This window comes from Gouania willdenowi, chromosome 9 (genome assembly GCF_900634775.1).
Source record: "Gouania willdenowi chromosome 9, fGouWil2.1, whole genome shotgun sequence".
NCBI lineage: Eukaryota > Metazoa > Chordata > Actinopteri > Blenniiformes > Gobiesocidae > Gouania > Gouania willdenowi.
The window spans coordinates 39103041-39120165 of NC_041052.1; the positions used below are offsets into that span (position 1 = coordinate 39103041).

The 17125-nt window shown below is 34.6% G+C and overlaps 1 protein-coding gene across 1 annotated transcript in view; it reads right to left on the reverse strand.

Moving 5' to 3' along the window:
* Window positions 1–909: 909 nt before the first annotated feature.
* The window catches only part of LOC114469334 (guanine nucleotide-binding protein G(q) subunit alpha), a 32430-nt gene continuing 16214 nt past the window's right edge, over window positions 910–17125 (reverse strand). The window contains exons 3-7 of the mRNA XM_028456751.1: window positions 11285–11439; window positions 9617–9745; window positions 7887–8016; window positions 6267–6420; window positions 910–3016 (exon numbers count right to left, since the gene is read on the reverse strand). Of these exons, the coding sequence (XP_028312552.1) occupies window positions 2826–3016; window positions 6267–6420; window positions 7887–8016; window positions 9617–9745; window positions 11285–11439 (759 nt within the window). The 3' untranslated portion in view covers window positions 910–2825. The remainder of the gene's footprint in view (window positions 3017–6266; window positions 6421–7886; window positions 8017–9616; window positions 9746–11284; window positions 11440–17125) is intronic.

The window sequence follows — 17125 nt, forward strand, 5'->3', positions numbered from 1 at the left end:
TTAGAGAAGCTGTTTATTAGATTAAATACTTCCTCTAAAGAGGATTGCGGTTCTTCCAAATAGAGTAAGATGTCATCCGCGTAAAGATTAATTTTGTGTTCTGAGATGGATGAGTGGATTCCTTTAATAACAGAGTTCTGACGTACAGCTGCTGCGAGAGGTTCAACGAATATTGCAAAAAGCAAAGGTGAGAGTGGGCAGCCTTGTCTGGTTCCCCTCACGTAAGCACAACATTGTTTTTAAATAAATGTTGTGCTTACGTTACATCATGGCAGTCATTTTTAATCTCAATTTATTCTACTGAACACACACACCCTAACCCTATATTTTAGTAATTTTGTGTATTTTAATAGTTATTTTGAGTCATTTCATGTATTTCTCTTGTCGTGTTGTGTTTTTCTTCAATTTTGTTGTTTAGTGTGTTACGGTGATTACTACTACTACTGTTATTTTTTTGTTTATGTTTTGAGCACTAATAGAGAAAAGATTAAAGTTTTTTTTGTATTTTTGGGTTCATTTTGTGTAATTGTTTTGTGTATTATAATTGTCGTTTTGAGAGAAATTTTACGCATTTTTGTTGTCATTGTGTATATTTTTCTCTGTGTTTTTTTTTTTTTTTTAAACTATTTTTTTAGATTTTTGTTGTCAGTTTGTGTTTTTCTTCAATTTTGTTTTGTGTTATGAGCCATTTTGTGTTTTTGTGGTCAATTTTGAGTATTTTGTTTTTTTTTATTTTTCTCTAATAATTACTACTACCATTATCATTTTGAGCATTAATACAGAAAATATTACTTTTGTGTGTTTTTGCTCTCAAAATATACACAAAATGACTATCCCTTTGATGCAGTTCTGCTCCGTCACCTTAAAATGAATCACTTGAAACATTTAATGTATATTCTCTTTAAAAAAAAAAAAAACAGAAACAAAAAAAAAACATGTAAATAACATTTTTTCTTTCAAAAATCGAATTAGCCATTAGACAGACAATACAATTACATAGATACATATTTTCCAATATCGCACATTCAATCTGCCAAAAAAGTAATGATTACAAAGCCAACAGAGATGCTGCCATATATATATGTATATATATATATAGAGATGTATGTACAATGATGATATATAGCATTCGTAATTGCACTATGCCTGAAGAAATGTAAATTACAGGCTTATATTGGAAGGAAAAAAAAAAACTTAAATTGAAATTCATGAGTGAGAAACAGTAAATGGGAGGAGCCAATCATAATAATAATAATACAGCTGAAACACTGCAGTGGAAACGCGTCAGTCAGTTCTATCAGATCGATCCTTCCTAAATGCTGAGTCATCATCAGTATATAGTGGAGCCTGCTGTTGCTTTAAAGACTCATTTTGGCATTGGCAATAAATACACACACTTTATACCGTAATAAAAAGCATGTATGTGGCACAGTTGAACAGAAACTTTTAATGTTAATGTTTCATAAGTTAGCGCGCTGCTGTCCTCATCATAAAGTGACGGATTCACGTCTTCCTCTAACCTCACCTCAGTGGTCAAACTTTTATTAACGCTACATTCTCCTCTCAGATCTGCAGCTTTACCCCAAAAAATTGTGTGACGCACTTTCACATGTGCTACTCCACGCAGAATGGGACCAAAAGTCAATATTCTATGGTGTAATAATAATAATAATCAATAATTATTGTTATAATTTGTGTGCTAGAAGGGTCCAATTTGCACCCCCAATCCAATCCCCGAAGAATTAACCAAGTGGGGTTTTTCTGGAAGCTTGTTATGTATATTTAAATAATCTCTATGTTACCATGTGAGAAGTTGGGTTTCACTAACTTTTCAAGACAAAATTGGTGGTAGGAGAAATGAAAGTGACCACAGCTCCAAGTAGATATGGTGCATAATAACGTCTGACCCCTCAAAATGATTCATGTCAAAAGAAAAGTTCGTGAGTTTCGGTCTCTCTGGGTGCCCTCTACTCTTTGAAACTAGTTTTATGCAAATGAGATTATTTAGTATGTCACCAGAGGTCAAAAGGTCACCGATTTGGTGGGGGTGGGTTACATAAAATCCTTTCCATGTAACATGGATGATATATAATTGTCACATCTGATAAAAAAATAAAGAATTCCAAGTATTATGAGAAGACTGTTGCATATTATCATTTGTTTTCAGTGCGTAATTTTAAGCAACTCCCCAAACTGTTGACCTTTTGACCTCTGGTGACCTATTAAATAATCTCATTTGCATGAAATTAGTTTCAAAGAGTAGAGGGCACCCAGAGAAACGTTTTGAGGGGTCAGACATTATTATACACAAATTCTACTTAGAGCTATGATCCATTTAATTCACTCTTACCTCCAATTTTACACATATACTGCCTTGAAAAGTTAGTGAAACCCATTTTTTCACATGGTAACGTATAGAATATTTAAATATTCATAACAAGCTTAATGCTTCTAGCTCACAAACTATAATAATGATGGCCTCTATCAAAGCAATTTGAAATAATTTAAAATCACAGTTTATACCTACTTACAAAGACACTTACCAATCAGTTTAAATGGAAAAATAAGCTGTCGGTTAAAGATCGTTACATCATGTCCTGTTTGTTATGAAGCGTCATAACGAGAAAAGGAAACACGGAACCACTCCCCTCCTCTTCTTCTTCTTCTTCTTCTTTATAAAAAGGCAGAAACGGACGACTCTTCATCCACGCTTTAAATATCAACATGTTTCGCTCACCTCCAAGAGCTCAACAAAAACAAATAAATTAGTATTAATGCAACATTAGATTTCTTTTTATCTTCAGTCAGTGGGAGGAGTCAGCGCTCTACACCAGGTTGTACTCCTTTAGGTTGAGCTGCAGGATGGTGTCCTTGACCGCCGCGAACACAAAGCGGATGTTCTCCGTGTCGGTGGCGCACGTGAAGTGAGAGTAGATGATCTTATCGTTGTCGGGGTTCAGGTCCACAAACATCTTCAGGATGAATTCCCGACCGGCCTGGGGGTCCCTCTGTGGACCTGGGGGGGGGGCATAGTCAACGTTAGCACACAATGACAATGACAGCAGTACAGTAAGACTTTTTATTGCCATTTAAAATTACATTTAAGATCAGCTTCACAGTGAACATAATTTGGAAAAAATGATTTGAAATAATTTTTTTTTACTGTCTAGTGCAGACGTGCAACTGTAAAAGTAAACACACACAAAATGACAGTAAAATACACAAAAAAAACAGACTAAAATAATCAGAATCATTCCAAAAAAACATTACCACAAAAATAGCCAGAAATCTATAAAAACAACAAAAACACAAAAAATAAAACCATTAATTAAAATCTTTGTAGGACAGGCAATTTTTGTTAAATTTAGGTTTTTTTATGAAAACTAAATGTTACCATTTATTTTGAAATGTGAGACTAATTACAATCATAAAAGTCATACTTGTGTGTTACAATTTAAGACTTTAAAAACATCGATTTAAGACATTTCAATGACAAATAAGGCCTTATTTTTAAATTCATGAATTTAATATCTTTTAAGACTTTGTAAGGATCCGCGGGAACCCTGACAGTGTACATTTTAGGACATCCTCATTTTTTTTTTTTTTTTTTTTTTTTTTAGGACATCCTCATGAGTCATGACTCAGCAAAACCTCTGTCAAACCAAAATGAGTCACCTGTTAAACTAAACGCCATAAAATAACATGACCTCAGGCTTCAAAATAAAAGTCATCAGACTCAACGACCTCAGTCCGTAAAACACAACATGGCGTTCTATTTTGAAGGAACCAGATGTACACATGACCAAGTAAGTTGAAAAGCCGTTCTTTCCTTTTATTTTTTATAATAATATATCAACGTAACTAAACGCCCCTTTTATAAAAAAAAACTATCACAATCTGTGGTGAGTATGTTGGATTGAGAGAAGAGTGAATAGAGAGGTATATGGAGTAATGAGTAGCTAGTTAGCATAGCAGAAATTCTTCATTGGAGATTTTATAGCATAGACTGGGCGTGTCTTAACTGCTCCAGAAGCCCCGCCCATAATCAAGGCATTTTTTTTTTAATTTCCCTTCTCGTGGCAGGTCAAGAGAAAACAGGGGTTTAGTTACTCTTTAAATGAAACGTTGATAAATATTAATGTTCTGCCAAATGGCTTGTTAGCTGCCTCCCACCCTCCTGCTGAGCAGTGGGAGGGGCCAGGTGGAAGCCCGTCCCACTTGTGACTGTGCACACCTGATTCTTTTATTGACTCAAGCCAGTCACTGTGGGAGAACTGAGACAATGGTAGTGTTATCTTAGCAGCTAAAGAGTTATTCACGCTCAATATGGGACTGAGCTTTGATATAAAGACTCTTTAATGTTTGGATGGACCGCAGGTAAGAACTTCTGTTGCTTGGACAATTCATTCAAAATGAATGAGGAAACCCAACACTTAAACATTGTCTAGCATTAATACACCAGTAGAATGCTTGTTTGGCACATTGGTTATTGTTTAACAGGTAATGCAAGGGTTGTTTATTGAGTATGATCCTTGTTTAATTTAAAGATTTATTTCAAGTGCCACGTTAACTGCTGTTAAAACTAGATTTGGTTAATGTGAAATACAAATAAGCTAAGATAAAGTGGTTAAAAGTAGTTTGGTTTAAAAATTACCTGAGTTAAAGTATATTAAGTTAAATTACTTTAAACAATCTAATTTTGTTAAAAACGTGTGGTTAATAGGAAAGATGAGTATGAATATTTGATTTGTTTCTTTGTTAAGACTGGACAATTAAATGCTATACACATGTTAAATGCTGTTAAAATGTGGTTGTAACAATGCAAGTTAAAATACCAATAATCTATAAAAGCAAGGATTCTCTGTGTGTCTGTTCCTCAAATATCTCTATGAATTAGGCTCAGATTGACCTGAGACTTTCAACATGGCTGCTGCTTGGTTCAAGGGTGTGCAACGTCGGATTTGTTTGGACTGCAATGACACCGTTAATTAATTATTTCATAAAATTGTCTTAAATACAGCTTTGCAGGACAGCTCAATGTTGACAGGTAGTCATGGTAACTCGGGATAAGTTGAAAACTGCGAAGAATCTACAAGAGTGACTGCACAAAGGGCTTTTAAAATCAACTAAAGTGGGTTTAATATCCTAAAAAAAAACACAAATATTGACAAGCAGGTGTCCTCAGTGAGCAATGTTTGTAACTTAAGTAATAATAAGAAAAAATAATAAAAAAAAAAAAAATTCACTATACAGTATATGTAGCCTATATTACAGTGCTAAATAATATGCTCTACACAGTTCATTTAGTCGACTTGCTACGTTAGTCTGTTCATACTGCCAGATTTCATTCCATTTGAGACGTTAGCTTTGTTTGTTGCAAATTTTTATGCGCTGACTATGACGTGAATAATGGACATAATCAAAACTGTAAGGCCTGCTGTTGCATTCTCATTTTGAATTCACCAAACCCTTCTGAGCTGTGACAGTTAAAAGGATTTTTTTTTTTTACAAATGTGGCCTAAAACCTTTTAAATGTCCTTATTAGAAGATCTATGCCTAACAAATCACATTAATTTACACCATATTCATTTTATTAACTTTTAAAACTGGGACTACTTTACCCTGTGCGCCGCCATGTTGAAATGATGTCATTATTGATGTGATTAACCCCTTTTAGTTCATTGAGTTCTATAGGAAGTGAAGCATTCAGGATCATTTAGCAGCTTTTTCAGTCAAAATAACAACTCGTGCTGCTTTGGGTTGCTCTAAAAATCAGTAAAAGTAAAAAAAAGTTGATGTAAACCTCTTTTGTTTACTGAGATAATAAATTAAAACCGTGACCCAAAAATGTGTGTGTGCGTGCGTTTGCTGTGTGCTGCTGCTGAGCTGTCACTGCATAGAGTTGCTCCGTTCCTCAGACAAAAGTCTCTGCCTTGTTTTGCTGGCTCTGCCATGGTATAAGTTTGAGAAAAGTGAATTTGTAGACAACCGTCTAGTTTTAGTTTATGTTGAGCTGCTGTTAAGCAGTACGTCTTACCACCGGGTCGGAGGCAGGGAAAGTTGCAAGTGCTGTTTTCTGTCCAGAGACAGTAGGGAGAGACGAAAGACCCCCAATCACCCTATAAACACTTGTATTGCCCTCAATACTTCTCAATGAGCAGCAATAATCCTACAAGAAACTACGAAAAATGTTGCTAATGCACAATCAAAGCAGCTTTTAAAACATAAAATGTATGTATGCATACATACATGTTATGTGCTCTTACCGTCGTACTCAGGGAAGTAGTCGACCAGATGGGAGTAGAGGATTTTCTCCTCCAGCAGGTCCTTCTTGTTCAGGAACAAAATGACGGAGGAGTTTTTAAACCACGGGTACGTGATTATTGTCCTGAACAGAGCTTTACTCTCCTCCATCCGGTTCTGCACAGGAAGTGGTGAATGGAGAGAAGAAGAAGAAGAAGAAGAAGAAGAAGAAAGAGAGAGATCATCACTTAATTAAACCTTTTATGTTCATTAAATTCAGATTTGAATAAAGGTTTACCAGCACCAAAGGGAGAGCGATGAAGATGAGCGACAGAGCGGTTGTTAACATCTTTATTTCTTTACACTTGAGGTCAGATTTTAATTACATAAACAGCCGCTCTGAAAAGAAGCTTTAAACGTCACTTTAACTGGTTCACATAAAGGCTGAGTGCAGATGGTCTGCTTTAGTCTGCGTAAACTTTCTGTAACATTGGACATCAAAGCATGTGTTGATCCCACCTGTTCATTGACGTACTTTATGATGCTCATCACGTTTTAAAAAGTAATAGAAAGCTAAAAGCTCGCTGATCATTGACAAATGCTTTTCCAATACAAAAAAAGACAGTAGACAAAGAATCTTCTACATCTTAAGATACGATGTAGCTCAAACATGCAGCACTCGGCTTTGTGCTGCTCCAAAAGTAGCACCAATGGACTCCAAAAAACTAAACAAAATGATAACATAATACAAAAATGGCTCCTAAAGCACACAAAACAACCACAAACACACACAAAATGAGTGAGAAATGTACAAAATGACAACAAAATACAAAAAAAAAAATTAAAGAAAAATATATGAATGAACACAAAAATACAAGACAAAATGATGAGAAAAAAAACACACAAAACAACAAAATAGGACAACAAAATGACAAAATACAAAGAATAACTGAAAAAAATGAAATAAAAAAATACACATGAAAACCAAATGACGAGACAAACAAAAACAACAAAAATAAGACAACAGAAACATACAAAATGACTTCAAAAACACAAACCAACATTAAACACTATTTGACAACAAAAACACACAAAATGACAAAAAAAGCACAAAAAAGAAATCACTGCTAAAAAAAAATAAGAAGAAAATATATAAAAATAAACACAAAAATACACATGAAAACAAAACGACTTCAAAAACACAAAACTACATTAAGACACACACAAATTGAGAGAAAAATGTACAAAATGACAACAAAACCACACAAAATAAGAGAAAAATATAGAAAATGACAAAATACAAAAAAAAAATCAAAGAAAAAAAATGAATTTAAAGACAAATATACAATAAACACAAAAATACGCATAAACAAATGACAACAACAAACAGACTGACGAGAAAAAACACACAAAGCAACAATAATGGGACATCAAAAACATACAAAATGACTCCAAAAATATAGAAAGCTCTTTGTTTCCTGTGTTAATGCTCAGATGATGACATAAATGTTGATATAATGTGGCCCTTAGATCTGATTGTGTGAGCCCTGCTGTGAGAAAGGTTGTCCATCATAATGTGTAGATCATCCCATAATAAACAGTGTACGGTAGTTATTCTGTAGTTTGGTGTCATGATGAATTACCTCATTGTCTGATTCCACCAACACTTGGTCATACTCGCTGAGCGCTACCAAGAACATGATGGACGTGACGTTCTCAAAGCAGTGGATCCACTTCCTCCTTTCTGACCTCTGACCTCCAACATCCACCATCCTGACCACAAAAACAGCTGAAAATGTTTAGCTTTCTATCAAAAACAGACATTTCAGTGACACAGGTTAATGTAAAATAATCTGTTACAAATCTGTTGATTTTTATGAGTAGAAACATGTTGAAATGTTTGTGCTGTGAATGTTTTATAACAAAGTACTTCTGAGGTCTAAAATAACAGCAATGCCTTTGAATCTATAGTGTCTCAGGAGGGACAACACACCAAAAATGTGCAAGGCTTATTTGCCACTACAGTAGGGCCTTATAAAATCAGCATGAACGGAATCGACCAATGAAAATGGTTAAACGCAGAAATGGTCGCCGTCACCGTGGGGCAAAGAAAATTTTTTTAATGGGGAAATGTTTCCGGGGACCGCTTATTAGGTGCACCGCCCTCTCTCCTCCTGTCCTGGTTGCATTAAACTCTGCCTAAAACACCAAAACACCCTCTAAAAACAACACAAATCATCACTGACTCCTAAATACAGATCCACCAGTGCCCGCTTAACTTTGCTGTGCCTGTGATCAGCTTTAATCATCTTCACCTGCTCAGTGTTGGAACTGTTGTGTCTGACTAACTAAGAATAACAGTCTGTGCTGTCCTTTAGTTCTTTTTATTCCAGCCTTTTGTCCGTGCCTCTTAAGTACACATTCACAGTCAGCTAGCTACCTCAAGTACAACCATTTCAGTGGTAACTTCCAGTTTACAAAATAAAAGTCCGTTGGAGCATTATTATTATAATGTTACATTCTAACAACATCTCATCAGAGCTACAGAAGATAAGATCATTTAAATTAGGTTAATTTAAACTAAGTTGATCTAAACATAATCAATAAACCTGATCAGATTCAGTAAACCATTGATCTCTGAGAGGAAATCAGGTGACATTAATACTGTTCTCATACATCTTTATATAACATATGAATAATTAAAAAGGAGCAGTCAGAATAATCCATGTCACTACAACTTATATCTACCTTTTAATTGTATCTTACTTTATTTTTGACATACATTTTTGCTTAATTACTAGTTTTTTTTAATTTATTATTATTTATTTTGTTTCCTCACAGGAGTTAAAAACTGTTTTCTTTAAAAAATTTGAAATATTTCTGGAAAAAAAAACAAAAAAAAAAAAAAAACGGAAAACACGAAATTTGGAAAAAGATAAAACACATTTTATAGGGCCCTACTACAGACAAAAGTTCATCTGAGGGGAGAAAACTGAGAGGTTGTAATTTTCATCCTTAACACTAGAGGACACTAAGTTCTCAATGCTGGTCTTACTGTATTAGCTCTGAATGAATAGAATAGACACATTTTACTAAGGAAGTGCAGCAAATTATGATTTTCATCCATAGAGCTGCTGAAAACTTAACAAGCTCATGAATAACACTCAGTATGACAGGGCACAATTCACAAGGCAGGTTGACCAGGTCAGAGCGTGGCTAAAACCTTTACACGCTAATACAAATGATACAATGTTGTCATTTTCAGCAACAAAGCTACAGCGACAAACAAACTTCTAATTATGGAAGAAATACCTTCAATGTATTAATCAATAAGGCCTTTTCTCTGCAGCTTTAAACTAAGATCTGTCCTCACCTGAATATGACGCTTTGCAGGTCAAATGGATATTCAATTATGCCTGTTGTTGGGACTCGAACCCTTAATACGTCCTGCTGGGTGGGAAGGTAGGACGGTTCTGAAATCCGGTCCAATGCATTTAGGTAACTGTGAAGAGAAGAAATGAATAACAATTATTAAATAATAAATACAGCAGGATAATTCCATTTCAACAAATTTTACCTTCGGTTCATTAGTAATTCAATAGGCACACTGTACATTGTTAGTTTGATCAGATGAATACTTTTTGAAAAATGGACAATTTAATGTGGGGGGTTGTGATGATTTCTGTATCCTTATTTTGCTTCCATTTTTAGCTTCCAATATCTCAGAAACTACATCAGATACTCTCAGAATATACAGAAATATCTGCTATACATCCTATCTGGTGGACAGCCACTCAAAATCAGGAAAAGGTTATTGTGTGTTTGGATCTGGAACATGTTCAGTTAACAACTTTGTATATGCCTCCCTGTAATGTGATCAGCTTTGAGCTATGAACATAGACTGTTCACATCACTAATGATTAGTCACAGATATGCATTGGTTCTTGGGTGAAAGTGTCAGAAAATACAAAAAAAAACAAAAGCTCATTTTGAATTCCTTCTCATAAATGTATTATGTAACATTTTTTGCAGAGGTATAAAAAGTACTGATATCTCCTAATCAAGTAGAAGTACTGTTACTTGATTGAAAGTACAAGTAAATCCTACATAAAATACTCACGTACAAGTGAAAAGCAGCTCAATTAAATAGTACTCAAAGTCACTAGTTACTTTCACCCCCCACGTTTATTTTTGGTAATAAATCTTGCCACAGTTCCCTTGTATACAGTAAACATCTCATGTATGAACTTAAAAAAGAAGAAATTAAATATTGCACAATTGATACTTAATTTATTTTCCACAAAGGCATCTGTATAAAATAAAAGGTTCGTCAAAATGTACTATTCTTTTTTCAAATAAAATAACACCACTGAAATCAATTCAACATTTAAAAAACTCTCTAAGTATAGATACATTTATCAACTCTAAAACTGAGAAAATAACTGGCATTTAATGTTGTTTTGGTGCCGTACGTTACGTTTAATCTGATTGGTCGGCTATGGTGTGATGCATTTGATTATTGTCTGGTTATTTCATTTTTTGTAGTTTCACAATGTCTGTTGATCATTTTAAAACAAAAAATTATAATTTTCTTAGTAACGGTTGAGTGTAGAAATGTAACTAATTACTTTACTTCTTTAAATGACCAATACTGGTACTTTTAATCCGTTACTTTTATCTCTGCATTTTTAAAAAAAATATTATTTTAATTCCTTTTATTTATATATATAATATTTCAGATTGAATTTATAAATGCTTATTTGTATTTCACGATGTTTATTGTTACGTGAGTGCTGAAAAGTGGTGGATCTAGCATTCTTCAATAAAAAAAAAAAAATATTAATCAAAAAATTACTGTGTGCCAATTGAATAATCATGGAATAACACGTAATTTCAAAAAAAATTTAGACCAAAGTACATAGGCCATTTGTGAAATGACATGGAATAAATGACTCAGCATTTCTGTATTGATTTGTAATATTTCAACTCATACATAGAGAGAAAGGTGAAAATGTAACCCTTCCTTTCATGGACTACTCACTATTTAGTAGAGTCTGAGAGCTGGTATTCCCTCCTCCGATCGTAACACTCCTGGATTCCTGGGTCGTTCCATAAGCTCTTGATTGCATCGACGTAAGGATTCTCAAACATGGTGACCTTCTCCACGTCCACCTCTCTAACAATGTTGGCGTTAGCCTGGTTTAGAAACACAACAGGAACACACATATTACAAATTATCAGCACAGAGTTATTCATCTTAAGCCCCAGCTACTTTTCTCCAAAAATCACATACACATAACAAATAATGTTTTTCTAAGCTTCTACATGACCTACATGGCTACTTTTAGGACGCTCAGTGGTTACAGACAATGTGAAGTTTTGGAAATATATGATATTGAGTGATAATAAATCATGTTTTATTTACTGAGATCCATAGTGCGGCCAAAAAAAACTTGAGATTTACATCAAATATGAAGCCAATTCTCAATAGGGAAGGCTGTAAAAGCAGAAATAATTGAACTAATGTATGGACATCAACTGCAGCAAGTTTGGTGATAATAATAAACATTAGGCCAAAGATACACATTTTGTACAAAAAAGTTCAGCCCACTTTGCCACAACTGTGCTAAAGTTTTCCACAAGCTTGGGAAGAAGTGTGTAACTGTAATATGTCAGTCAAATTGATTCCAATCATTGTTAGTCTTATTTTTGAACACTAGGTGTTGCAATTTGGCTTGAAATGAACACATTTTTCATTTTTATTCAGGTCTTTGCAATGCCATGTGTATTGCTATTTATGGTTCCACTCTTTGGTGCCGTTACGCATTGCTCTTATTCAGCAATGCTTGGACCAATCAGAATGTTTGACACTGTGTTGTAAAGCTCAGAACCTGTAGAAATTGTTGATATCAAACACTATGGGACCAAGCTTTGGCCCTGGCCAATCAGAGCTGGGCAAAGGAGGGACCAGCCACTTTATGCACAAGCGCTTTGGACGTATTTCTCGACTGTGAAGTGCTCAGATGTGTGTAATGGCGGTATCTGTCTGACTACAAGATTTGGATTTATCAAAATATGGATTTTTATTCACATTGGAGCAAATTTTCAGGAGAAACAAAGAAATGTAAGACACAATTTGTCCTTATTGTTGACTTTTTCCGTTATGTATTTTCTGATTTTGTGGCGTTGTTTTATGTAACATACCCGACCTGTATATCAGTAGATTCAGCTCAGCCTGTAGTTTCAGGTACACTCTTGTTACTGTATAGAGCTCTGTGGTTATTTAGTGACTCAGAGCAGTGGAAAAATGCTGAGTTGTCGACTTTTCCCTCTTTGAACATAATGGGCTGGTGTGTGTGCTGTGGTCTTTTGTTCTGAATGTGGGTTGGCTACAGTTTTAGCCGAGTTTCTTTGGAATGTGAAGCGGTACAGAATGTGTGATTTCATTCATTCTTTACAATATTAAGACCCGTGAGAGTCACGGAAGCTGGAGCTGCCCCCGCCGGCGGGTCCGTTGGGGTTGAACAGGTTAAATCATATAAAAATCCATTAAAAAAAGTGGAAAGGGGGTGGTATGCAGCCCTATTTTTTGTTGCTATATTTTCATTTTCACATTTCTTACTAGGACATGTGCTTGTGCCTCCGGGCTTATATTTGAATCTCAAACCCCACTGGGCTCATTAAAGAGAACTATTTATTAGCCCAGATTTCCAATGAAATTCTCCCGTGTCCTCACACTCACTTAGTGGATAAAACACTTTCACATACAGCAATAAACTGTGTGTGTGTGTGTGCGTGTGCGTGTGAGTGAAACACCTGCAGGGTGATTTTAACTCTCCAAGGAAATTAAAACACGTTTTTCCCTCACAGAGCGACACCTTTGTGTTACAGTTGTATTGATCTACATAATTCAGACGCTTCTTACAATCTGACCAGCTGGAATTAAAGCACGAGCTCCGTTTTCAATACACCTAACCATTCAAATGCATGTTATTCTATAAAAGAGACAATTAATGCTCAGTTTGTCTGTTATATTTATTAAACATTGACATTTGTCTCTAATATTTATTAAACATTGACATTTGTCTCTGATATTTATTAAAATGTGTCTGTTATATTTATTTAAACATTGAAATTTTAATTTCCGCACAGCATCCGGTTTTGGGTTTGAGTGTGAATCTGAGCATGAGTTGCAGATAGTTAATGGCTACGTTTACATGACAGCTTTAATTCCCCTTAAATACTCTTTAAAAAGAATGACCCTGTAAACACTTAATTCCAAATGAAAATGGCCTTTCCAAATTAAACTTAAATCCAAAGTAAGTGGCTGGTTGTTTTTTGATTTTAATTCAAAATGGAACAATTTCTCGATCTTGTAAACATTTAATTCTGCTTTAAATCAATTCTGGTCGTTCTGCACGCACGCACGCACAAGCGCGCACACGCACACACTGTCCAATCAGAAACCTTCCCAACCCCCAGACCTAAAGCAGAATTGAATAAAGGCGAATAATGTGTTTCCAATGTAAACCTCAATTCGGAATTACTATTTCAATGAAAACACGAACCAGAATACTTTATTTCAAATTATTTAATTCTGAATAATTAATTCCTAATTTAAAAAACATCATGTAACCGTGACCATTGTGCTTAAAGGATTAGAGCGACAAGTAAGTAGTCAGTCTGCTGTCGAAGCAGCCAAACGTAAGATGGACATAATAATGTCAAATATTTCTTGGATCCATTATTTAGGCTCTGTTATAATTCTTGCTTTTTGCAAGAATCACTTTCAGGTTCCTATAAATCACAAACTCAAAGTGGCTGACGTTTGTAGTTTTGAGACGGTTTACAGTATTTGCTGCATTATGTTGCATTTTTCAAGGAAAAAAACCACAAAAAAACAAAAAACAACTCTATGTGATTCAAATAAACCTGTCACCAGGACAAACATGTTAGAATTTTGCAAATCTGGTGGAAGATTAAAATCTTAATTACAGCATATGTTTAATTTTCTGCTCAATTTTTCAACAAATCTTTATTCTTTTTTTATTTTTTGGCATTTACAAACCTGTTTATTATATCAGTATAATCCCCTCCTCTGGTTGTCAAACAGTTGTAACTAATTGGATCACATAGTTACATATGTGTGTTAACCCATCTTACAATATTAGATACTGTATGTACTCATTTTCCTACACAAAATAGTCAATATCAAGGTCCCTTTTTAACTGAGGACCATAACTGCATGCAAGACAAACAACTCATCTGTGAAAGAATTATTAATATAATTTATCTACAAAAACACGGGACTTTGTATTAGAAATCTGTATTCTTAACTGTCAGACTCTTTAACTACCCGTACTGATAATTCAAAGTAAATAAGACGACACTGAAGAAAATATTATACTGTATAGTCCATAATAGAAGAAGAGAACAACATTCAACATAAATCTGTGGTTTTCAAAGGGTTAATATCGAAAGTACACTTTTGTGATTTTTTTACAACCCATTCAGTTTCATTTGTCATCAGCACAGCTCAAGGTATGGGAAGTGAAAGCCAGCGTTCAACTCGTGTACTCTTTACTGTCAAATGCTCATCATGCTTCCATGCGAAGTGTGCGTCTTCCATTTTGTAGTGATTTATGGGATTATGGATCATGTTGCCCGCATATTATAACATGGCATAATTATGAATTATAGGAAATAAAACTGCCAATGTTTAGGCCCTTTTGAACTGTTTTAACCAGTTTGGGATTATGACTTAAAAGCAGGCACATTATCAGAGTAAAAAAAAAACAAAAACAAGCATATGTATGGATTTTTCATGATCTGAAAAGTAAAAAGCAACAATCTAAAACATCTTGCCTCAGTATGACAAGGGAAATACATCCATTGCATGTTTTAGGATAATATCACACAATTAGATGTTATTTTGAATACGAATGTGAATGAAACGTCTACCTCGTGAGCAAACACACAAATATCTCCAATTTTATTAAAATCTCGCAATATATTATGATGTGACTGAACATTAATTCAGAGCTTCATCTGAAGTGAGTTTTTAATGTGTTGTCATGAACAGATTATTACGACTTCATTTAAATCTGGAAAGACACTGGTGTGCAAAGACAGGTTTAGCTGATGTTGTACAAGTTCAACTTGTGGTTATTTTATCTGGTGACATCATGGTAAAAGCATTACACCTCCAAACAGTATCTTGCATCTTCAAATTCTTACACATCATAGTTTACATGAACAAAAAGAAGTAGGAAGAAGTATAAATGTATCTAATCCTATTCTTTTATTTATTTCTAATAAATTAAAATAAATTAAGTCTCAATTTACTAATAATTTGAAAACTCGAATGTGAATAAACAATCAATGCAATTTAACACTCCCACAGAAACTATGCAATAATAGTTTTTTACATTAACCAAACCTCCTTTACAATAAATGCACCATATCAACTTTTTTACTCCAAATATCAAGCGAGCAACCTGTGCTAATTATTTACCAACATACCTCTGAATAATCATTTCTTTATGCTTCTTTATAAACAGAATGCTTTGAATTATTCTAAACTCAGTCTGTTCCACAGATAATAATACAAAAGCTTTTTTATTGTTGTACAAACACTGCAAACCTTTAGATTTGATTTATAACCTGCTTCTTTTTCATGAAACATTTCCTCAATATCTTTCGGTAACAAATAATTCCTTTGTGCTGTTTTACGCTAAATTCTGAATTTAAAAAACAAGTTATTTGTGTGACCCCAAAATGTACATTATGAACAACTCTGATTGTTCTTTTCTGTAGAATAAAAAGTGGCTATAAATCATCTGAACAGTAGTTGACTCTATTAACCGTATTTTGGAATGTTTTATACTATTTCGAGAAGTTTAACAGCCAGTAAATTCATCTAAACAGGGAAAGACATTGAAACAAAATAGAAAATGGTGAAGTTAAATAGAATTTAGCTCATTTTAAAACAAAAGAGTTCCTACATATGGTTGGCTGTCTGATGAAGTAAATGTAATTATAAAAATATGTGGCAAAGGCAATGCTCAATTTCATGTCTCTTTGACACAAACATGTCATACTAATGATTTAGGGCAGAGACAGGCCAACCATGTTTTATTATTCTATTATGATGTTGCACCTGTTGTATTAAGTACTCCACAGTTCTGTAAAGCACTTTGTGATTTTATCTCCAAAAAGCACTTTATGAATAAATGACTTACAACTTCTATCAAAGCGGGGCCAACATAAATGTGATTGTCTGATCTGAGGGCCACATTATCAACATTTATGTTAGCATTCAGAAAAATGACCAATCTGAGCATTAAAGGAGGCATATCATGCTTTTAAGTCCTTCCTTTTTACATATAAATCATACAGTTGTGGTCTATATAAAGCAGAACTGCAATGCTTGGGCCTGAATTCCTCATTATTATAGCTCCACCCCTTTTCTACCCTTTTCTGATGCGCTTCTGAGAGCAACTCGTTTTGGTGCGGCCTCTTTAAATGCAAATGAGACACTTCATACCCCGCCCCCTCTCCAGGTTGCAGAGGTGACACTCGGTTCAACTCCACCCCGTTCGGCCATTTTTGTAGTTTGATAGAAGAGATACGATTATGTAGCGGCGCAGAAAATGTTTATTCACACGTTATTTAAAAATGTCAACAACGTTAGACTTGTCCATCCAGCCTTACATGTTCGAGCCAGAGTCTGACCCGGCGGAGCGAGATGAAAATGAAGATGATGAACCTGCAGAACCCTAACAAGTGAGCTAACACAAGCACCGAGCTAACGCTAGCGCCAAGCTAATGTCACGAAATGCATTTTAATACAGGCTTTTCAGAGACAAAAACGGCAAAATGA